Raw genomic sequence first — 23,959 nt, forward strand, 5'->3', positions numbered from 1 at the left:
TCCCTTGGATTAAGGACGCGGCTGGTGAGGGCTACCCAGCGGGTTGGAAAGACGTGGATTTTGTGACTGATTAAAGGTGGAGCACGAGTGAAAGGGGGAAGCCGACATCCTAGGCTTCAGCAACTGGGGGGATGCCAGTACCATTCGCTGAGATGAGGATCACAGGGAGACCGGGTTTGCAGGAGAGCCTAGCCGGTGGAGGTGTGCGGAGTCTGAGCTGCCTCCAGGAAATTCAAGGTGAATAGTAAACGCAAGTCTGGGGCTCATGAGAACGAGACAGACTCCAGCTACCGATTTAGGACCTCAAACCACATTCTGTCCCTCACAATGGTCTTCGTTAACTTGCACCCTCTATATGAAAGATTAATTCAACAAACATGTGTCACATCCTGCTAGGGACAGGGTTCTGTTTGATGCAAATTAATAAAAATAAACAAACAAAAGCAAACAAAACAACAAAACAACCAGCTTGACTTATCTGTGTGAAGAATTAACACAATTTGATTTGACCAAATCTTGTATGCTTGGCTTAGTAATTAAAAGCCTTCAAGAATTATTTGGAACTGGTTGTTATATTCCCTATTACTCACAGAACAATGACTTAAAATACACAATGCCTGCAGCATAAATAATGCTTTGATTTGATTTAGAAACCACGATAAATCATGGGTAAAATCACTTAGCCATCCATATCGTTTATTCAGTAAGCTCCCTTCTTCCTCAGAAATACACTAGGCATCCTGAGGCCGAAGCTGATCCAAGCTGCTCCCAACATAGAGCTGGACACCAGTCTCTAAAATGAAAGCAAGCTTGATTTAACATTGCCAATTGGTTTCCTTGGCTTCTTTTTATGAGCGGTCATTTGATGAAATTGAGTGTGGACGCATAATCTACTTTTCATACCTGGTCCAGGTAAGTTGAACGCTACAAGAATGATGGATGTGTCTTACGGAAAAAGGGAGAAAGTTAATTGCAGGCAGAAACTGAAGAATGAATTGGTGCTGGTTTTAGACGGCAAACTGGTTTTTCACGTGTGCACAAACTCAGAAAATGTTCTCAAGAAAGAAAGATGGGTACCTTTTGAAAAAAGGTTACATGCTTGAAAGAAGGAGTGTCCAACTCCCACTGCAGGAAAAAAAACACAACAGTGTAATGCCATTAAATGAGAATATCAGAAAGAAAAAATAAATTTTAAAAAATGCACTTTTAGTGACTACGGCCTTCAAGTGGGTCTCGGACAGTCTCTAAGGAACCCTGCTCCCCAGCCCCAGGAAGCCCTTCTGGAACTTTCAGAGGGGCTGAGCTCAGAGAGGCCTACAGAGCAAGAAACCGAAGTCAGAAGGAAGGGATGGTCTGGTTTACTGAGTACTTCTCTTTGTCTTCACAGCAACCCATTGAAGGCAGTAGGCGTTATTGTTCCCATTTTACATACAAGGAAACTGAGGCTAAAGAAGGTTCAGGGAACTGCCTGAGGTCACACAGCCAGTCAACAGAGCCCAAAATCTAACTGGGGTCTGTCTTCTGCTAAGGAACATCAACAGACTCTATTTTTATTCTCCTAGCGGTAGATGTTTATGTCCTTATTGGTGTTTGTGGGGTTTGTTTCCGGTTTTGTTTTTTGCCCAGTATCTTCTTAGTCAACATTCTTCATTTATGGCACCGTTCTTAGTTTCGTTTGTGAGTATATTTTTATATCTAATAACTATGAACTACATGGCTTTCATCGTCTTACCTTAGTTACATGCCTATATCACCTCTTTCTCGAATGATCCTTGCTGGGACTGACCTGGGTTTTTAGACTCCTTCAAGATTTCTCTGAATTTCAAAGCATTTCATACAGACATTAATAAAGTCTCTGATCCTCTCAGGTCAGACGGACTGAATTGAGTTCCATGTTCGCCCATTCAATTCAGGGCCCCAAAGGCCAAACTATTTTCCTGTAAGAGGCCCCTGTCTCAGAGGCAAGGGAAACGTTGGGCCATCGAATCCTCCTACTTTCAGAGTAGTTCAACACCATGGTCAGGGTAATTATTTGATCCCACAGGATGTAGACAGGAAACGGATATTACATGGTTAAAACTAGTCTACAAATATTAAAACAAGAGAATGGACTCTAACAGTTCATATCTAGCAGAATCATTCTATTTACCTGCACTGACTTAGAAAAGGCAATCCATTCTATGATCTGAGTCATTCGCTTACTGGAAGCGAATAAGAAGTAATAGTTTATCCACGTAAGTAGTAAACACGCGTGTGTGCATGCACATATGTGCATGTGTGTTTCAGATTCATATCCTTTCCTCCACGAGCTAAAGAAAGGGGTGACGTTGATGCCGGTAAAATGTTCACGCTTATTGCAAAATGGGCACACTCCTTTGGTCCACATTTTCACCATGCCATACTACACTATATTACTACGTCTTACTGTTGCACGCGAATTGCAACTATGACTCCTGCCCTGTGCAACAGAGTTTAAACATGACCAACGATGCTTACATAATATCTCTACTCATCAGGACTGAAGAATGAATTCAGTATTTACATCAAGAATAACAAATAACCACAGGAAAGGAAGAGATTTAGAAAGCGGATGCACAATACTTTACCCTGTTTAGGTGAAAAAAACGGCACTTTGGATTGGATCAAATCGCCGGAAGCAGGTACCACAAACGGGATTGGCTTCACACGCTTCTCGGTCAGGTTCCTGAAGCCAGCTTGCTGGTTCTCAAATGTATTACGAATGGTGTCGAGCTTCAGCTGGACTGTCTGCATTTGTACCTGCCGGTCGCATAAGAATTCCATGAAGTACGTTCTGAACTGGACTCATTACAAATCTTATTGCATTTCTCAGACTCAGACAGTCAAGCAAATTAGAGTTTAAAATACAAGAGAAAAATTAGGAAAGTAATAGAAAATAGATTAATGCAATGTTATATTATATATAATCGCATTGTTTTATATTATATGACACTACATTATATTATGTTATATATAAATATTATAAATGGTTATAAAACCTGAAGTTCTCAACCAAAACAGCGTGAAACAGGAATGTATTGGGGCTCAGTCAGTGAAGCGTCCAACTCTAGATCTCAGCCCAGGTCATGATCTCAGGGCTCGTGAGATGATCGAGCCCTGCATCCGGCTCTGCGCTGACAGCATGGAGCCTGCTTGGGATTTCTCTCCCCTTGTCCCCGCCCCTCTCCTGCTTGCACTCGCTTTCTCTCTCTCTCAAAATAAATAATTAAACTTTCAAAGGTTAAAAAAATTTTAATTGAACAAAGATTTTAAAAAATGAGCTAACGTATACGTTTTGGGAACAAATAGCATCACAAAAGCTCTGAACTCCAATGTGGCGAAAAGTGCTTCATGACGCGTCCAGCAGGGCGGCGCTGATCTGACCCGGAGGTCTCAGCCTCCTTAACACCAACACCTGTGGGTGCCCCTCCCCCAAGAAGCCGCATAGCATTTCTCTATCCCTGCATTCTCAGACTGAGTAGGAGAGCCAGATCTGTGTCCCCAGAGCATCCAGTGATGGTCACAGCAGCAGAAAGACAAGACCTTTGGGAGTAGAATGCTCTCGCCATGGGCCCAGGGTTCTCCTAGGATGGCTTTGGCCCCTTCTCCATGGATGTGTGAAACAATGTATGTGAGAGCCCCTAGTATGTGAAAGGACTTGAACGATAATGGGGTCCCAGATCGAAAAGGATTTACTCCTCATTATGTGGCAAGCATAAGCCTTTGGATTCTTTTTTTTTTTAAGGTTATTTATTTATTTATTTATTTTAAAGTAATCTCTGCACCCAATGTGGGGCTCAAACTCGCGACCCCAAGATCAAGAGTCACATGCCCTTCTGCCTGAGCCGGCCAGGCTCCCCGAGCCCTTGGATTTTTGATGCTTAACTGTGGTACGAATAGCACCCCTCCTCATCAAGAGAGCCGTGTAACTACGATGTGAATAAAGTTTGCTGTGAAGTAGTAAAACTCTTCGCAACGCTAATGGAACTATAGTTTTAAAAACTGTGTTTCTTTGGGGGAAGAAAAAACAACAACAACAGAACAGACTCCTTACCTTGAGTTCAGGTGACAAAACGACATCAAATTCATACTGCAGGGTATCAGGATCATAATTTACAAAGGGCAGAGCCGTTTCGAGAAAATTCTCAATGTCTTGGAAGGCTTTCTGAGCATCTTCTTTAGACTGAAACTTCTCTATTTCCTGGTTAGCTAGAAGGAATTCTCCTTCATCACAGCACTGATGAGCCTGGCGAGCAAATCACACACACGCACGCCACACACACACATGAAACCGTGAGTGAATAAATAAAAATCCGTTCACCTTTTAGGAGTGTTTAGCAGCCCTGGTATCTGGGAATCAGAGTTGCTTCCAGAGCTGTTAAAAAAACAAAGATACCTGGGTGCAGCCCCCAGAAATCCTGATTCAGTAGCTCTGGGCCATAAGCCAGGCATTCATATTTCTGCAGAGCTCCACAGGTATTTCTGATGGATTGCCAAGGCTGGGAATCACCGTACTTATTTCATAACAAGGAATGCATTCTGCAGTGAGAATTTGCCCACAGCTGCTTGCTACACTCCCCAAATCAATAAGTGACATAGGAAACACCTAGCAAACTATGAACTGCCAAGGACAAGGCTGAAGGTTTCCCTGCCAAAGAAGGATGTATCCAGATTAAGATGTTCATGTTCGGGTGCGAGGTTCCAAAGCCAGATCTTCCTCTTCTGAAAGGCGGGGGGGGGGGGTCAGACCCACAAGCCAGGGAGGAATATTTTCCAGTCACTGTTTAATTTCTCACTGCGGTAACTATGAAATGTGGAAGGAGTTTCTGGCTTTAGCAAAATCCCTCTAGGGCCTTGAAAAGTGTTTTGACTGCAAATTATCACCAGAGGAGAGGATGCAGAGATGTGCCCAAAATAGAAAGGAAGCCATCGCCACTGTGATCTCAATATTCAAACCAGCACCCACAATGTCTGCGATACTACATCTGCCGGGAATATTGCACGGGTACATAGATTAAACAAAGATCATCAGGTTCAAGTCCTTCCACTTCGTGCACATTCAATTTCAAAGCTATACCAGACCCTCACCCTATAACGCAAAAGGAAAAACAAACGGCCCTCTTATTAAGAAATGCATCAGGTCTCACGACACTACCTGCTGCAGGAGTTTATGCATTTTGAAGATCCTGCCGAGCTGTATCCGTTTGGCTTGAATCTCATTAACCAAAATATCAGAAAGGTAACGAAGTTCATTGCACCTCTGGCAGATCAGATCAAGTGCATAATGGTGATTTGAAGCAAGTCTGTGTCCGTGTAATATCACAAACCGGGCCTTTGCTAACAGATCCTAATTTAAAGAAAGAAGTAAAATAAGCAGTGTATGATTGCTGTTCAAATAGAGGAAGGGGGCAACAAGAAAGTAACCGAGAAGCAAATCGCTTTAAGCAAGGCGGACAGAGTGCCGAAAATATGATCTGACGTCATACTTCTGCAGGCTGTCCGAAAGCTTACTGTTACAGTAATTAGCTACGGCAGTGACGTCATTAGACGCCCACACATTTCTGGTGACAGAAACAGAACATGAACCAGGCTGCTCAGTGTGGACGAGATTTGCTTCTGCGGGTATGTGCAGATTTGGAAGAGAACTGCATATACGAGATGAGGGATACACCAGCTAAACGAAAGCGAATGGATTTCATTACCAGCTCAGCTCCGGAAATCTCGTTACAGTCAGCACCTGCCCGCCTACTTGACATAGTGAAGTGAACACCACAGGGCATTCAAGTCCAAAGGGATCTTAGTGGCCTTGCCTCCATTCTACAAATGCCAGGCATCCCACCTCCCAGCCCTCGCACCCTGGTCCCCCACCTGCTCCCGACATAGCAACTGAAATAGGAGGAGGTCAGGAAATATCCATCGAGGTGAAATAAGGAAAACTGACGCCCAGAACGAATAAGTGACTGGCCTACGTAGCTGAAGGGAAACCCAAAGTTCTAATGGAGAGTTATTTTTTTACTGGGTATAGCTTCAGATTTGCAAGATGAAAACACTCTGGCAATCTGCTGCACAACAACGTGACTACAGTTAACACTACTGGACTGTGTACTTAAAAGTGGTTAGGATGCGGGAGCGGGCGGGGGGGGGGCAGCCAGGCGGCTCAGTTGTTTAACTCTCCGGCTCTCAGCTTTGGCTCAGCTCATGCTCTCGCAGTTGTGGGTTCAAGGCCCTTGTTGGGCTCCGCGATGACAGCGTGGAGCCTGCTTGGGATCCTCCCTCTTCTCAAAATAAATAAACTTTCACGTAATGGGCTTTTTTTTTAACCACAATTAAAACTATTAAGAGATACTAAAAACAAAATAAAATTAACAAACTAAAAAATCAAAGCCCCTAGTTTCCAACCCAGTTTGCCTTCTCTTTCTCCTACGCCACAAAGATTTGTAACTTGACCCACCTCAATGGCCTTGCTGTCTCATACAAGACAGAAGACCAGAGCTAATTTATTACCTGTTAAAGCCAAGAGTCCAAGCTTTAAGACCAGCAAAGTGATCATCGTTGGCTCTTTTGAGTACTTATTATATAATCATATACCGTAGGTACCGTGCTAAGTGTTTTATTGACAACATCGAAAGCAGTCCTCCTACTCATTCTGCAGAGTAGGTCACTTAAAGCCCAATTTATAGGTGAAGACACTGAGGCTTAGAAAATTTGGGGGTGCCTGGGTGGCTCAGTGGGTGAAGCATCTGACTTCAGCTCAGGTCATGAACTCGCAGTTCATGAGCTCGAGCCCCACATCAGGCTCTGTGCTGACAGAGCCTGGGTCCTGCTTTGGATTCTGTGTCTCCCCCTCTCTCTGCCCCTCCCCTGCTCATGCTCTGTCTGTCTCTCTCTCTGTCAAAAATAAATAAAACATTAAAAAGTTTTTTTAAGAAAATTTAATCCATGTTTGGTTCAACTGCATATACCACGTGATGGATATTTATGAAATAATGCTTTTGTATATTTCCATCGTTTCCAAGTACCAAATAGCATTCCTGACATGCATTTTTCTGATTGCGTGATGCGTCCGTTCCTATTGGTGGGCCTGAAACCATTCGCACAGTTCTCTCGGGGGCTGCCTGTTATGACTACGTGACGCATCAGCAGGGTCACCTCTCACCCACGTTGATAGGAAGAGAATACAGACTCGTGTCATTAAACCCATTACACAGACGGTTGCTAGGAAAGGCGAACCAGAAGGGTTCATGCTCCTGAAAACCATCAGAATTAACTATGAGAATAGTGACAATCTGATCTGTCATCGTACCTGAGACTTTTCATTTAAGTGTTCCAACTTTTTAATTTTTTGTTTTACTTGACCTAGGTTCCCTGTGGCGTCTGCCAGCTTTGCTTGTTGGCTTAACAGAAATTCGATTTCTCTCACGACCTGCAACAGGAGAAAAACAAGGCTTTAAGCATATGACTTATATGGCATTCTTCCTTTGATCGTTTTTATAGGAAACACTATTAAATAAGAAGAGCAATATGGAAACATCGCACATGTGGAAACCACTTTTGTCATTTTATCCCCAGGAACCGATACAATCTACTAACATCTAAGCTCCTAAAGACCAGCGTATGCACGTGATCTGTAAAATATCACTATATTTGTGTGTAGGCTTATGTGTGGGGGCACGTATGGAAGTCCATGTGCATGGACATACTTGCATATATATTCCCTAGTGCTATGGTGAGTGGGCCCAGGAACGAAGATCCGCCAGTAGTAATTAGCATACTTGGAACCCAGATCTTGGTCTTTACTATCACATCCCAGAAAAAGAAACCAGGAAAATGGCTATAGCGTTCCAGGGCTAAAGCAGAGTAGATATAAGATGAGCATGAAGCATCTTTTTGCCAGAAAGTAAAGACGTGACGCCAAAAGAAAAATATCTGGACGTGTCACAAGGACAGAGTAGCCTGTCGGACACACCAAAATAGTTCAGAACAGTAAACAATCACCAACAATGAAAGAACAAGGAAGTCTTGAACCCCAGAATTAGATAAAGCAATAGATAGGGAGAAGGGAAGACTCTTGCTCACAGTAGTGAGCCTACGTGAAGCAGTCAATGCAGAGAGAACTATCGAGTTGGGAAATAAGCATTTTATAACAATTGTAGTAAAGACTGGTTGAGGCAAACATCACTCACTGATGCTAAATGTATGAAGAACTTGGGATGAACAGCAAGATAGTTGTGTGACCTTAAATTTTCTTCCCACACGGTTCCTACTAGTTACAAGTGGGAGGAAGTAATGAGACAGTGGAGAAACTCAACAGCAGCCTGATAGGGTAATCAAAATGCACAACAATGATACACATTTACTCCGTCGCTTGGGGGGCGGGGGAAGATCTGGAAGGACTAAGAGGGATACCCTCAGAAGAACACATAGCTTGTAGAGTATTCCTAGTGGTCATATAATGGTTAATCTAATTATAAGAAAATGTCACACAGGGGCCCATGGGGGGGCTCGGTCAGTTGAGCATCGGACTTTGGCTCAGGTCATGATCTCACAATTAGTGGGATCGAGCCCCTTGTTGAGCTCTGTGCCACCAGTGAGAAGCCTGCTTGAAATTCTCTCTCTAGCTCTCTCTCTCTGGCCGTACACACCCTCCCCTAATAAATAAATAAAGTTAAAAAGAAAAAGGAAATGTCAGACAAATGGAAAATGAAGAACATTTTATATTAAAAAAAACTGTATTCTTCAAAAATGTCACTGTTATGAAAGACAAAGAAAGGCTACGGAAATGTTCCTAGATTAAAAGTGACTAGACATGATGACTTACGCAACACCCAACCCTTTAAGACGAACTCCTATAGTGGAGTGTAGAAAATGATATAAATAACATTATTGAGTCAATTGATAAAACTGGAATTCTAATGGTAGGTGACAGAAAAGGAATGCATTATTGTTAAATGTCCTAAATTCGATAACTGTCCTGTGATTATGCAAGAGAATATTCCCATCTTGTAGATTCAAAAATATCTCAAGTTTGAGAATATTCAAATTTTTCTGTACATCTGAATTTACAAATAAGATTTTTTTTTAAGTGAAGTTCTTACATATATGGAACCTATCTGCAAGTCACCATGAGATACAGATGGCGTCGGGAGATTACAATCCAAGACAAAGAACGATCCCGATTAAAGGCAACAATGATCTGAAGAAACAGAATATAACTCCAGGACAAGAATGTAGTATGGATGCCAATTAACACCGAAGTCGAGGCACAATGGGGGCACATTCAGGAAGAGTGTTATTTTTGCATGGATTCCGTTGGGGAGGACGGAAAGATCTGGAAGGACCGCGAGCAACGTGGCCTATTCTTTCATTAAGTAAGGTTTCACAGAGAGCATGGCATTCTAAAATCTGTTTGAATCATGTGAGGGAAACCAATCTGGCTGGAACCAATGAAATACCAAGTAAGTAAGAAAGTCATGGCTAAAAAACTAGTTACATGTGAGAGAGAAAAGCGAGAAGTTTTCCTTGGATCTCTTGGTAAAGTACTATGAAAGAGACTGTGAAGAGCTTGCACATGACTGCAAAAGAAAAGAAGCGACTAAATCTATGTCTCTTGACCACATGTGATGTATTTTCCAGAAGCATCCAACTAGAATGTACTTTGAACCTTTCAAATAATGCATGATGGAACATGATTTCACTTCATCCATCAGGCTTTTCATAGAAATAAATTACTGGATCAGAAAAAAATGTTTTGGGGCACCTGGGTGGCACAGTTGGCCAAGCATCTGACTTCGGCTCAGGTCATGATCTCACGGTTCGTGGGTTCGAGCCCTGTGTTGGGCTCTGCACTGACAGCACAAAGTCCACAGAGCCTGTTTCAAATTCTGTCTCCCTTTCTCTCTGCCCTTCCCCAACTTGTTCTCATGGTCACTCTCTCCCTCTCTCCCCAAAATAAATAAACATTACAAAAAAGAAAATTGTTTTTGTTAGGTCATATTAAATACGGTCAGTATAAGTATATGGTATTTAAAAAGAAAAAACAAGAAGGAAGTGGGTATTATTTCCTTGGAAAGCTATTCCATACCCTGAAAGTATTTTATATGTAAAATAAGTTTCAAAAACAAACATCAGGGTGGATGGCAATTTAGTCCTGTCTTACACGTTCCGTGCTTTCTCCTAGGAAACCAAGAAAAACATCTTGGCAGGGGCCACTCATATCTGTCCCCTTTCCGTCTCTCTCTGGGTATCAGGGCACATGTAGTGAGACTGTATTTCTCATGATCAAGGAGAAAGTAAGAACCTCTGGCAATAATGAAAAACTCTGTGTAAAGGAATGTTTCAACTGACCTCTTGAAAATCCTGCTCAAACTTCCATAGTTGCAGATACTGCTCCATTTTTAGTTGGTGTTTTTCCCAAAATCCATCAAAAGCTATTTCCATATCATGTACTTGAGTCAGCAATCTTAACAAAGAAAAGCCATTAGAATTCCTTCACACCAGTGATTGTTCTGTAGATAAGTACATAAATCTGGTCTGGACATTAAGAATTATGAGCAAAGTCAGGGTGCCTGGGTGGCTCAGTGGGTGAAGTGTCCAACTTTGGCTCCAGTCATGATTTCATCGATCATGAGTTCGAGCCCCACATCAGGCTCTGTGCTGTCGGCACAGACCCCTTTGTGTCCTCTGTCCACATCTCTCTTTGCCCTTCCCTCCCTGTGCTGCACACAGGCTCTCTCTTTCTCTCTCTCAAAAATAAACATTAAAAAAAAGAATTATAAGCAAACTCAGAGGACATAACACTTGGTCCACAAAGAGCCTCTCAATGTCCACAGGACTTCTTCTACAAGCAAACGAATCTCTATGAAACAACTAGGGAGTGTGTGCTCAGATTTCCAAAGGTCCAGGAATACTTGCACACTTAAGAGACTGAAGCAAAACTAGAATTCCCTTTCAAAAGCATAAAACAAGTAATTCCAAACCAAAAGGGGAGTACTCACTTATTAACAGTCTGCCAGTCACCACTGATTTGTGGCTGACATTCAAGTCTTGAACTGACAACATCTCCAATGCCAGGCACTTCCAGACTTGTGAGGAGGATTTTTCCTTCTTTGGTTACGGCCTTAATATCGTTCTGTAAAAAGGCACAACCGGACGAATTAGCCTGCTAACAACCCAATCTGAACGACCTAAAGGCAAGGAAACCATACGCCCATAGCACGCAGGAGAGAGACAGCAGTTCTAGAACGGCCTCTATGGACTCCATCAGTACCACGAATGCAAAACCCGTGAGGATTTCCAAGAAGCCTCTGCCTATTGAGATGGATGTTGCAAAAGCTGTTTTAATAAGATCTTTACAGGCAGCAGTGCCTCGGGCTCCAGATGTAGTCTCCTTCTCTTACTGGTGGAAAGTTCTAATTCATTCTACTCTACTAATACATTGAATGTGCTCCAAAAAAGCAGGAGTAGCAGAGTGAAATCTACCACAATAGAAAGCATACAGTTAAAATAATATTGAATGTACATTCCGAGATACATAGATGCCTTTCTTAATCCTTCATTGTTATCAAGCACTGCGTGACGGGTTGTGTCACTTCACATTTGGGTTAATTAATTCGTCATGGAACATATGCTGCTTTCTATTCAGAAGGTCTTAACGTTGGTGGGTAGATTCCGCAGGCATCTAAGAGCTAGCTAGGACTTCCTTCAGGAGATCTAAGGGTCCTCTGAAATGTTATGCAAATATTTGGGTGTCCATGTATTTCCCCGGGAACGGGTTCCACAGCAACACCACAAATATGAATAAGAACATAAACACTGGGAGCTATTATTTACGGGGCACCTGAGTGGCTCAGTCGGTTGAGCGTCTGACTTCTGCTCAGGTCATGATCTCAGTGTTCGTAAGTTCGAGCCCTGCATCAGGCTCTGTGCTGACAGCTCAGAGCCTGGAGCCTCCTTCGGATTCTGTCTCCTCCATCTCTCTGCCCCTCCCCTACTCCTGCTCTGTCTCTGTCTTTCTCAAATATAAAATAAAACATTAAATTTTTCTTAAAAAGAGCTAATGCTTATGAAATAGCAGCTATGTGCCAACCATGGCTGTACACACATCACTCCATTTCATTCCCATGACAACCCTACAAGGTAGGCATGTATTGTCACCAACCTCACTGTGCACGTAAGGTGACCGCAACTCAGAGAGAAGGGTAGCAACCTACCCGATCACACAGCTTAGGAAGGACCAAGCTTTCTTTCTTTGAACAGCTTTGCTTTTAGATTATGATTCATGATTTCAGCCTCGCTCCTCTTCATTTACAAATGTCACCTCAAAAAGCAATTCAACATAAAAGTGTCCCCTCTACACAGAGCTCGTATCTGAGAATCCCCACCACCCTCTTCCCTGCCTCCTCCCAGAAGGACATGAATGGTACAGGGCCACCTGGTGCTTCTTGAGATCATTCTTCAACTTTTGGGAGAAAGTGAATCTCAAAGTACTTGGTGATGGTCTGAACTGTGACTCAGAATCCTTCACAACCCAACACTACAGACAACTGGGTAGGGGGGCGGAATCAATTGGCCATCTAAGGTCTATTGTAGAAAACATCAAAAGCTAGTACTCTGTGGGGACACCTGGCTGGCTGAGTCAGTGGAGTACATGACACTTGGTCTCAGGGTCATGAGCTCAAGCCCCATGCTGGCCTACTTAAAAAAAAACAAACAAAAACAAAAAACAAAACTGCTACTCTGTGCAAAAGAAAGCCTATGATCAATTTAACAATGTTTGCTTTGGTCGCAGGCCCCCTGACCCCTCATCTGGTTCTCCTTTTCCATTTCACATTGCACTGTGGCGGGCGGGTGGGGGGAAGGGGGTCGGTTAGACTAGAATAGTCATCTGCCTTCTGATTCTCCAGCTTTCCAAACGAGTGGGCCTTTTGAGAAGATAAAGAACACGTGATAACGAAGAGGACTATGGATTTCTCATTCAGGGGCACGTATGGACTATTCTCTTAACAAATAAAGAACTTCTCAAGAGAATGCACCAGTTACAAAGGGGACACTCACATTCAACAGATCCGGCCACTTTCCCCTTGTGTGTCTCCGCCCACCAATCAGTGTGAAATGCACATGCGCTGTGAAAGAAAGGTCATGGTCTCTATCAGACATACCTTTAACATGTGATACCTCTCAGCACGGAGTGCGAGGATTTCTTCTATTGAAGGGATATCACCTGGGAGTTCTGTCTCCGCCACTTCAGTTCCAAAGGACTGTAACATCTGAGCCATTTCTTTCACTGTGAGAGCAAAATTTTCTATAGCCTGCAAAGATGCGGTGATCCTTTTAATTCCATGGAAAATGCCAGCATACCAATACCTAGATCAGTAACTGTATTCATGTTCTCATCGAGGTATGACAACAAGCACATAGGGTATGACCTCTCTTCTGCTAAGGAAAGTTGGCATTGCCCTTGGTAATCAACTTGACCTTTGCATCTAAGCCTCTAGGAAACTAACGTAATGGTAAAGAGTCTTCTTGACTGTCTTTTATCTAAACTTCTGTACTCATTTCTTGAACACCAATGAGAACAATGTCTTTGTTTTAAAGTTTATTTCCTTGTTTCTAGTAATCTCTACACCCAACGTGGGGCTTGAACTCTCAACCCCAAGATTCAAGAGTCGTGTGCTCCTCCGATGGGGCCAGTCAGGCACCCCTGAAACCAATTTCTTAAAGCTGCCGTGAACTGAGTCATTTGTTTTCCGCTTTTGTTTAGGTCTATCTCATGGAACCCTGCAAGTGTCAAACTACTTTAATACTAACTTTACTCCGGAAGAGAACGCCAAAGCCACTGGACAGTTATTATAACTTATGAGCAAGCAGTAGCATTCCACACAAAGCAATGCACAAAGGTGATGGGGGAACAAACTGGCCACAACAATTCATTCAGGCACAGGACGTGAAACTGTGATTGCAAAGGTTCAGTTGCCCTCAAACATCAAGTCGTGCTGTGCGGTTGATGGTTTCCAAAATCCACTGCTCGGGGAAAAATAAAAATAAAAAAGGGCAGCCCGTCGAGACCATGGAAACCCTCTGGTTACCACACAGCTCGAGGTGATCCGCTCTTTTGTTTGCAGGTTTAGAGGTTATGAAAGGCTAGACACCACCAATTTTGACCACACACTTTCATCTGAACGAACAGAACCTCTGAATGACAAATAAAGATGCGGAAACTAGGATCCTGATTTAATGAGAAATCATTTCCTTCGGAAGCGTTCCCTTATCACTGGGATTTGGAGCACAGATTCTTCTACTATAAACTCACACCCATGAGGCACAGGGTGTTTGCCTGTTTGCCAGTTTCTAAAACCGAAGGCAACCCTGCTATACTTCTAACCGCCACAGAGGCATCACTAGGAGGAGAGGAATTGTATCACTTGAATTCTTTGAGGGCTCGTTCTCTGCCAGGCACAGTGCCACACAACTTACATCTGTTCTCTCATTTAACCCTCCCAATATCCCTATGAGGGGAAGTAGTATTATTCCCATTTATAATTGGGAAAACAGAGAATTAGAGAGGCCATATAACGTGCACAAGGTCACACAGCTAAAAATGAGCAGTGCTGAGGTATGAACCCAACAACGCTTTGTTTCTTCAAGTTACTACATGGTCACGGGAGGCAGTGGGCAGAGCATGATCTTACTCCCTAGGCCTCTCCTTCGGCTGCCATCCTCAGTGACTCTTCATCATTTCTAGATAGTTCCTAGGGAAGAAAATCAAGATGTTGAATCATACGTGTTTGAGAAACAGGAGCCGCAAGGAAGCTGTTTTCCCCAAAGAGGACACGAAATGCCGGAACTAGATTTTAAAGGCTACTATGAACTATAGGCTCAACATACATTTCTGATGAGGATCCATTCACTGTGGCAGTACTGCAAGGTGCCGCCTAACTCGGGGGTCAACTGCTTGTCATCAATGTATGTCAGCAAGTCACTAACTGAGCTCAGCATAACCACCTATGTAAATAAGCAAGAAAGACACTGTTAACTGCCCTTCGCGGCATCCCGCCAGTCAACCGTACCATGAACTTCAGCATTCGTTCGCACAGCATCACTTTTTGTAAACGGTTCTAACAGTTCTCTCCTGCACACCCTCCCCCGCGCCCACATGGAGGCGCTACCTTCTTTAGGTAATGACAGTTTTCATGGACGAAACATTTCTCTGTAAAGCAAAATTAATTTCCACAGAAACCCAAACCGCTAGTTCTCCTTGATCTAAAATTTTGCACTCTCAAAGGCGGGCCTGCTGAAAGAATGTTATGCCTACAACAAAGGAAAAGGGTGCTCTGTAGTACATTATAACTTATCAGGAGGGACTGATCTCCGCAAAAGTAGCAAAATTTACGAGGACTCTGTTGCTAACTCTATGTAAATGTATAAAAATATGTTTAAAAAAAAGAAAGATCATGGTACTATGAACTAGCTCAGGATGCAAGTTCATGGGAGTACAAGTACGTAAAACACACACTCATTTCTTGCCTAAAACTAAAATGTCCTGATTTTATACACACATGCACGCATGCATACACACACATCAACAACATGGATGACATGTATCTTTTTCAATAGGGATTGCTTCGTTACGAGCTGACTGAACTCTGCCTTTATTTGAACAAGAGAAGCAGAAGACGCCAGGCGTTTCAAATTTGTAGTTTGGGAAGACGAACCATATTTCTTTTCTTTTAAATGCTTTGTGATCACAGATAAAACATCAACAGCATGGTATGAAGTCCTCACAAGAATTAAAGAAATAAAACATTTAAATAATATCCTCTTACTGGTAATTTGAGCAGGAAGTCCTCCTGACTAAATCGAAATCCAATGTTTGTGAATGTTCTTTGAAGAAAACTGCTGGGACGTAGCACCAAGACCAAGTGCAAGTTCCCAGGAAAGGAAACCTACAGAAAGAAGAAACACAGCAAAGGAAGAAAAGTCGTCAAAACGTGCACTCAACTGAGCATGTACCAGAAAATATGTAACTAAAGGAAATCATTTTGACGGCAAGAAGAGCCACTAGAAGGACAAAACTTTAAAAATGGATCTTGATACACTCCAAAAACTTAGAAACAGCACTAGAGCTAATGTAAGGTCATCAGACTGCCATCAGAACCTTGCAAATGTCCATGGCGTGGAATTTTCTCACACGAAAGTTAATCCCAAGTCACAAAGAACTATACTCTTTAAAAAAAACAAATCTAGGTTTTAATTTTATTTATTACTTTTGTAAAGTTGATTTCTATTTGAGTCATCTCTACACCCAGCGTGGGGCTTGAATTCACGACCCTGAGGATCAAGAGTCACATGCTCTACCGATGGAGCCAGCCAGGTGCCCCCAAGAACTAGACTCTGACATTTCATTCTACAGTCAATCATTTGTACTTGAATGGCATTTATTCCCTGTGAAACGGAATTAGGAGGCAAGCTCCTAGGATAACAGTAAAAGTCAAAGGGAGCTTATACATTGTATCCTGGAACTAAGCAATGGAAGGAACCTGTGTCAGGAAATCATATTTTTATTTTCATCCAAGTCACATTCACGGAGTTATCTTCTTCATGTCCATTCCATGCTTTTAAGTGAATGACTATCACGTGCTGTTAGCAGTCCACGTGTACGCAAATTAATAAGACGTCGTCCGTACCCAGCGTGCAAAAAAATCAGTCTTATAGTGCAGTCCATTAGTGATCATTAACTCTATAGCACAGCTTGATCAGTAAAACAAAGGAAGTAGAATAAACCGTAAGAGAAGTGGTAGCACAGAGCATCCTAGATCTAGGATGGTCAAAACAGTCTATCTGAAGCGTAAGAAAAGGAATTGGATCAGAATGTCATTCTGGTGCACCAATGTTTTCCCAGTTTCTAGAATACTGACATGTAGGTAGTCAAGAAACAGTTGCTAAAAGAAAGACAAAGGAGGTGGGGGTGCCTGGGTGGCTCAGTCAGTTAAGTGTCCAACCCTTGATTCTGGCTCAGGTCATGATCTCACGGTTCATGGGATCAAGCCCCGCATCAGGGTCTTTGGGGACAGCACAGAGCCTGCTCTCTCTCTCTCTCTGCCCCTTAGCCACATGTGCTCTTAAATAAGTGAACATTTTATTTTTATTAATTTTTTAAAATGTTTTTTTAAATTTATTTTTGAAAGAGAGAGACAGCTTGAGCAGGGGAGGGTCAGAGAGAGGGGGAGACGCAGACTGAAGCAGGCTCCACACTCTGAGCTAATGGTCAGCACAGAGCCCAATGCGGGGCTCAAACCCACGAACCACGAGATCATTACCTGAGCCAAAGGTGGATGCTCAACTGACTGAGCCACCCAGGCGCCCCGATAAGTGAACATTAAAAAAAAAAAAAAGACGAGGAGGGAACTATGCAAAATTAGTGAGAGACAGAGTAGTATGGCCCGATAGTAATAATGAACTAGCATATATCAAATGCTTACTCTATGCCAAGTGTTTTGCCAACATTGTCATAGCCCCTCTTCATAATAATCATGTGAAGTAGTTAAACTAGCGTCTTTTACAAATAAAGAAAGTGGGGGCACCTGGGCGGCTCAGTCGGTTGTGTGTCCAACTTCAGTTCAGGTTACGATCTCACGGTTGGTAAGTTCAAGTCCGACAATGGTCAGGTTCTCTGTCTCCATCTCTCTTTTTCCCTCCCCTGCTCTTTCTCTCTCTCTCAAAAATATATAAACATTAAAAAAAAAAAAAGTGAAGCTCAGAGAGTTTAACTTGTCCCAGCTGGTGAAGGCTTAATCTGAGTCTATGTCAGTGCTTTTTAAAAAAATATATATATATTTTTTAGAGAGAGAATGACACAAAGAGACGGGGAGGCAGAGGACCCGAAGTGGGCTCCTCCCTGACAGAGGCAAGCCCAATGTGGGGCTCAAACTCACCAACCAAGAGATCATGACCCGAGCCAAAGTTGGACACTTGCACCCAGGCTCCCCATAAGTCAGTGCTCTTAATCACCGTACACTACCCTATCTCTTCAAGAGGTCCTGGTCAGGAAAGCTAGAGGAAAATGACTCTGGGGAGTGTAGCAATGGGAGATGGTACTAGAAAGATGGGTAAGGTGCCAGATCAGGGACGACCTTGGCATTCTCATGCAGGCAAGGGGAGACTCTCCGAAGTTTTCAGCAACAGAGCAAAACGATCAGATTTGCATTTTAGAGGGATCACTTCAGCTTCATGAAAGGACTGGATTTGGACAAGAGCAGAGGCAGACAGATGAGCTAGGAGGCGGTACAGCAATCCAGGCCAGCAGCAACAGCAGCAGCGATGAGGGTAGAATTTAGGAGGTTTGATCTACGAGACAATGGAATGTGGCTGCTACAAAAGGAAAGACTGAGCCAATCTCCAGATTTCTGGGCATGAGCGGGTGCATGGCATGACCCTTGCTGACATGGGGATCACAGGAAAAGCAGGGAACTTTATGTGAGTTCATTTATTTATTTATTTATTTAATAATCTCTACACCCACCATGGGGCTCAAACTCATGACCCTGAGATATAGACTTGCACGCTCTTCTGATTGAGCCAGCCAAGTGTCTCGGATCCGCGGGACATCCACACGACATCCATCAGACAAAAGTGTGTACAAGTCCAGGGGGAAGGAAGTCGGGCCTGGGACAGTTGGTAGTCACCAGTCCCCAAAAAGTAGGTGAAAACATAACAAAGTGAAACATGACAAAAATGCTTAAAACAGAACCATCTCTCAGACCTGTTAGAATGTTAATAATGAAACAAAACCATAACACAAAAATTATTAAGATATGGTGAGGGGGTGCCTGGCTGGCTCAACTCTTGATTTAGACTTAGGTCAGGATCTAACAGTTTGTGGGATCGAGCCCTGAGTCGGGCTCTGTGCTCACAGCATGGAGCCTGCTTGCGATTCTCTCTCCCTCTCTCTCTTTGTCCCTCCCGTGCTCTCTCTCTCTCAAAATAAATAAATAACTTTAAATAAAGTAAGATACAGTGGGGGCAGGGGATATAGGAGAACTCTGTGCTTTTTATGCTGTTTGCTGTGACCCTAAATGTGCTCTCAAAAATAAAGTCTATTAGCAGAAGGAGTAACTTTCACTCAGGTTTAAGACCTAGACTCCTGGGAAATATACATTTAAAACGGGGTATTTTAAATTCAGATTGAGAGGCGCATGGCTGGCTTAGTGAAGCATGAGACGCTTGATGTCGGGGTTGTGGGTTCGAGCCCCACACTGGGTGTATAGGTTGCTTAAAATCGGTGAATTCAATTTGAGACAGTGATGAGACATCAACAGTTACATGGCAATGAGAGCCAGAGGAAGGGAACAGGACCACGGGGGAGACTCACAGGTGAAAGAAAAGAGGTCAAAATGAAATAATCAATGATGATAAAGAGACACAAATTGAAATGGCCATCCAACTCGGAACTCCCCCAGATGGCCACACCCCTGCTCCCCTCTCCCTTCCTGAGAGACTTCTTCCCCTCCGTTATGTGGTAAGTGGTGATGAACCCCAAAGTTCTGAAACCTGGCCCTCAGTGTGACGGGGTTAGGATGACAGGCCTTTGGGAGGTGACTGGGTGAAGAGACCCCAGAGAGACCTGTCACCTTTTCTGCTGCGTGAAGACGCAGACAAAAGTCCTATGACCCACAAACCACAAGACCCGAATCCGCCAGCGCCCTGATGTCTTGGGTTTCCAGCCTGTGGACCTGTGAGAGAGAAGATCTGTTGTTTGTACGCCGGTCTACAGTATTCTGTAAGAGCAGCTGGAACGGACCAAGACAGCCTCTTATTCCTGTTAATGATGGTTCTGAATTAACACTGTTATCTTTTGGGCCGCCTGGGTGGCTCAGTTGGTGGAGCGGCCCACTTCGGCTGAGGTCATAATCTCATGGTTTGTGAGTTTGAGCCCCACGTCGGGCTCTGTGCTGACAGCTCGCGGAGCCTGGAGCCTGCTTCCGGTTCTGTGTCTCCCTCTCTCTCTGTCCCTCCCCTGCTCCCGCTTGGTCTCTCTGACTCTCTCAAAAATAAACACTTTTTTAAATTAAAAAAAGGAAAAGATCTGTGATCTTTCTACATGACCTTGCCCTCCCAACACACAGTGATTAGTAGTGCAATGAACATTTGATGGAAGTCGAAGGCCAAAGTCCTGCCTGAGTTTTTTCAAACTAGTGCTACGGGAAGAACGCGTGGAGGGCACAATTCCAGAGCTAGCGGTAGCCGTGACCCGAGCTGCTGGAGAAAACTTATTTCGAAGCACCCAGGTAACGTGAGTAGAGAACCGGAAGTAGAGACAGAGAGTCCCGATGAACCTATATGTCTCACCATTTATGACGTACATAACGTGTATTTTATTTTATGTTAAACAGGGTACGTACTTCTTATAGTTACTATAAGAATTAAATTAAATAATGAATACAAAAGCAGTTTGTAAGCCCTAAAAAAATAAGATAGGTTTTAAATTTTACCTTGGATTCTCAGACCTAAAGACAAGTAGGTTTAGGTAGAAAACTTGCGGGATACTGATAAAGGATTGCTTTTTAAATTATTTTCTTAATTTTTTAAATGTTTTATTTATTTTTGAGAGACAGAGAGAGATAGCATGAGCAGGGAAGGGTCAGAGAGAGAGGGAGACACAGAATTGGAAGCAGGCTCCAGGGTCTGAGCTAGCTGTCAGCACAGAGCCGATGCAGGACTCGAACCCACGAACATGAGATCTGAACTGAGCCGAAGTCGGAGGCTTAACCGACTGGGCCACCCAGGCGCCTCCCCCAAAAGTTTTTAAAATACACACAAATGTATATTTATATATGTTGAGGACCACTGAAAGCCTTATGGTATGGGAAAGGAGACTATCTAGTTGGCCACGGGTGAGAGCGTCACTTTTTACTGAAAGCCTATTACAAGAATCATGACGATCGTGAGCATAATTATGACATTGTGCCGAGTGCACACCTTACATTCTGTTTTTATCCTTATGTTGCAACTGGAGAACTTCATCCCTGGAACTTATAGATATGTTACCTTATTAGGCAAAGGGGACTTTATAAATTAGGATTAAGGCAACGGTCTTGAGATGGGGAGATAATCCTGGATTATTGGAGTGGGAGCAGTGTAACCACAAAGATCCTTACTAGACGAAGAGGGAGGCAGAGTCAGAGAAGGTGGACAACCGAGGCACAGGTCAGTGATGCAGGGCCGTGAGCCAAGGAACGTGGGCAGTCTCTAGAACCCGGAACAGTCAATGAAGTAGACTCTCCTCCAAGCTTCCAAAAGGAACGCTGCCCGACTAACACCTTTCTTTTAGCCCAGTGACACTCATCTTGGACTTCTGCTCCCAGAGATGTTAACCAGAACACATGTGTGTGGTTTTGAGCTGCTGAGTTTGTGGTAAGTTGTTAGAGCAGCAAAAGGGAAGTAATACACTGAGGTTGTGGGAGGTTAGCAACTTTTCAAAAACTTCTCACCTGTAAGTGGCAGAATTAAAACCCAGATTCCCCTGGGGTGCCTGGGTGCCTCAGTCAGTTAAGCATCCGACTTTGGCTCAGGTCATGATCTCGCAGTTCGTGGGACTGAGCCCCGTATCAGGCTCTGTGCTGACAGCTCAGAGCCTGAAGCCCGCTTCAGATTCATGTCTCTGTCTCTTTCTGCCCCTCCCCTGCTCATGCTCTGTCTATCTGTCTCTCTAAGATAAATATTAAAAATTAAAAAAACAAACAGATTCACCTGACTCTTAATCAGGCCATGACTGAAAAAGAAGATTTTTCAGCTTCCCTTCCTCTGGAGAAACTCCTAATGGACAGAAAAAGGCGCAACAGGATGCATCTGGGGAAACAGGGCAAGGACAGTACAAGGATCGGATTCAGGGTCAAGGGTCTGAACCTGAAACGTAAAACAAAGGTGACCCATGTGAATGGCTACCATGTGGTAGGGGGTGAAAGGAAAGACGCGAAGTAGGCAGGGTTTCATCAAAACACAACCTGCGGGAGGTAGAAGATGGCAACGCACACTCTCCTGGGTGACGCGCAGTCCCTGGAAATGGTGGCAATTCTGGTGAACTTGAGAGCTCGGTGGAGGCGGGGGGGGGGGGGGGGGGGGGGGGGGGGGGGGGGGGGGGGGGGGGGGGGGGGGGGGTCAGGAGGGCACTCACAAGTCAGTTCCAGTCAGGCGACAAGGTGGACTCTGCCAAATCTTTGATTTCTCAAAAGAAGCCAGAAACCAGAGTTGCGTGAAAACATCAGGATTTTTAAAGACGGGTAACAAGTTCAAAGTTTGTTAAAACACTTCATGACCCAAACAAAACACATCTTTGGGCTACCAGTGTGCGCCCTGTGACCTAAAGCTCCACGTTATCTGAACATGGGCCGGTATCAATATAAACTCCTCTCTCCATGACTGCTGGCTAGGTGGATCTCGGGAAACAGAGCACTTGAGAAATTTTAACCTGAAAGGCCATCAGATTTCAGATCAGTTGCCTGTTTGAATATGAGCATATACACAGAGAAGGCTTTTTCTCTATACAGCGTGCAGATATTTGTCTAAAAGCTTAAAGATCATCAATTTTAAAACTAGTGTTTATTTATTTTTTAAATTTATTTTACTTAGAGAGAGAGTGAATGAGAGAAAGAGCAAGAGAGAGAACACGGACAAGGGGGGGAGGGACAGAAAGAGAGAGAGAGAGAGAGAGAGAGAGAGAGAGAGAGAGAGAGAGAGAGAGAGAGAATATCCCAAGCAGGTTCCGCACTGTTAGCACAGAACCCGACATGGGGCTCGATGCCACAAACCATGAAATTATGAACTGAAATCAGGAGTTGGATGTTTCACTAAGCCCCCCAGGTGCCCCCAAACTAGTGTGTAAATAAACAAACAGCAAATCACCCATCATAACTAGTGCCAGACACCCAGATCTTCCAGCAAAGATAACTCAAGGCAACTGAGCTTTTCCATTTCAGTTTGGAGATACTACATTTCTAAACTCTTTGGTATGCTGCTTTAAGAATCTCTAATCTTTAGGATTATATAAACATGAAAAAGCACAATTTGTATTTTCTCCACCATCAAACCCTAGATTTTAAAACTATAAATTGTTTTTGAGAGCCTGTCAAAACAGCAAAGGGATGTGGGCAGAGGGCGGACTTATTTTATTTTGTTTTTATTTTTATTAAAAAACAAAAAAAGCCAGTATGGGAGAAGAAAGAGCATTACTTTTAGCTTCTTGCAGGCATTTTTTTTTGAGTTTCAGCATGTGACTGCTTAAAGGTACCTCAGTAGAATGAACACACTGCCCCTTCTCCCGTCATTGTGTACCACATCCCCACCCCCCACCCCTACAGCAGCTCTCTCTGGTTCTTTCACTTCATGGGCACAGAATTAGCTCGCTCTCTCTCTCACCTTTCCCTCCTAGAGAAGATCTACTCCCTTCTCCTCACGCCTACCCTCAAATTTCCCAGGTATGCATGGGTGGCTCAGTCGGTTAAGCATCCAACTTTGGCTCAGGTCACAATCTCACAGTCAGTGGATTTGAGCCCTGCATCAGACTCTGTGCTGACAGCTCAGAGCCTGGAGCCTGCTTTGGATTCTGTGTCTCCCTCTCTCTCTGCCCCTCCCTGTTTGTGCTCTTTCTCTGTCTCAAAAATAAATAAAAACAGGAGCGCCTGGGTGGCTCAGTCGGTTGAGTGTCCGATTTCGGCTCAGGTCATGACCTCGCGGTCTGTGGGTTCAAGCTCCGAGTCAGGCTCTGTGCTGACAGCTCAGAGCCTGAAGCCTGCTTCAGATTCTGTGTCTCCCTCTCTCTGCCCTTCTCCTGTTCACACTGTCTCTCTCTCTCTCTCTCTCTCTCTCTCTCTCTCTCTCTCAAAAGTAAATAAAGCATTAAAAAATTTTAAATAAAAACATTTAAAAAATTCTATAGCTGTGGTTTCAA

The 23,959-nt window shown here is 43.6% G+C and overlaps 1 protein-coding gene across 2 annotated transcripts in view; it reads right to left on the bottom strand.

The window, feature by feature from the left end:
- MCF2 (MCF.2 cell line derived transforming sequence) overlaps positions 1–23,959 on the bottom strand; it is a 68,797-nt gene that overhangs the window by 41,786 nt on the left and 3,052 nt on the right. The window contains exons 2-11 of one of the 2 annotated variants that reach the window (XM_029930912.1): positions 15,840–15,959; positions 14,902–15,018; positions 13,176–13,325; positions 11,013–11,146; positions 10,363–10,477; positions 7,322–7,441; positions 5,174–5,365; positions 4,073–4,264; positions 2,607–2,778; positions 1,078–1,125 (exon numbers count right to left, since the gene is read on the bottom strand). In XM_029930912.1, coding sequence (XP_029786772.1) covers positions 1,078–1,125; positions 2,607–2,778; positions 4,073–4,264; positions 5,174–5,365; positions 7,322–7,441; positions 10,363–10,477; positions 11,013–11,146; positions 13,176–13,325; positions 14,902–15,018; positions 15,840–15,959 — 1,360 coding nt within the window. The remainder of the gene's footprint in view (positions 1–1,077; positions 1,126–2,606; positions 2,779–4,072; positions 4,265–5,173; positions 5,366–7,321; positions 7,442–10,362; positions 10,478–11,012; positions 11,147–13,175; positions 13,326–14,901; positions 15,019–15,839; positions 15,960–23,959) is intronic. The other variant, XM_029930913.1, reaches the window with a different exon arrangement.

Source organism: Suricata suricatta, chromosome X (assembly GCF_006229205.1).
Source record: "Suricata suricatta isolate VVHF042 chromosome X, meerkat_22Aug2017_6uvM2_HiC, whole genome shotgun sequence".
NCBI lineage: Eukaryota > Metazoa > Chordata > Mammalia > Carnivora > Herpestidae > Suricata > Suricata suricatta.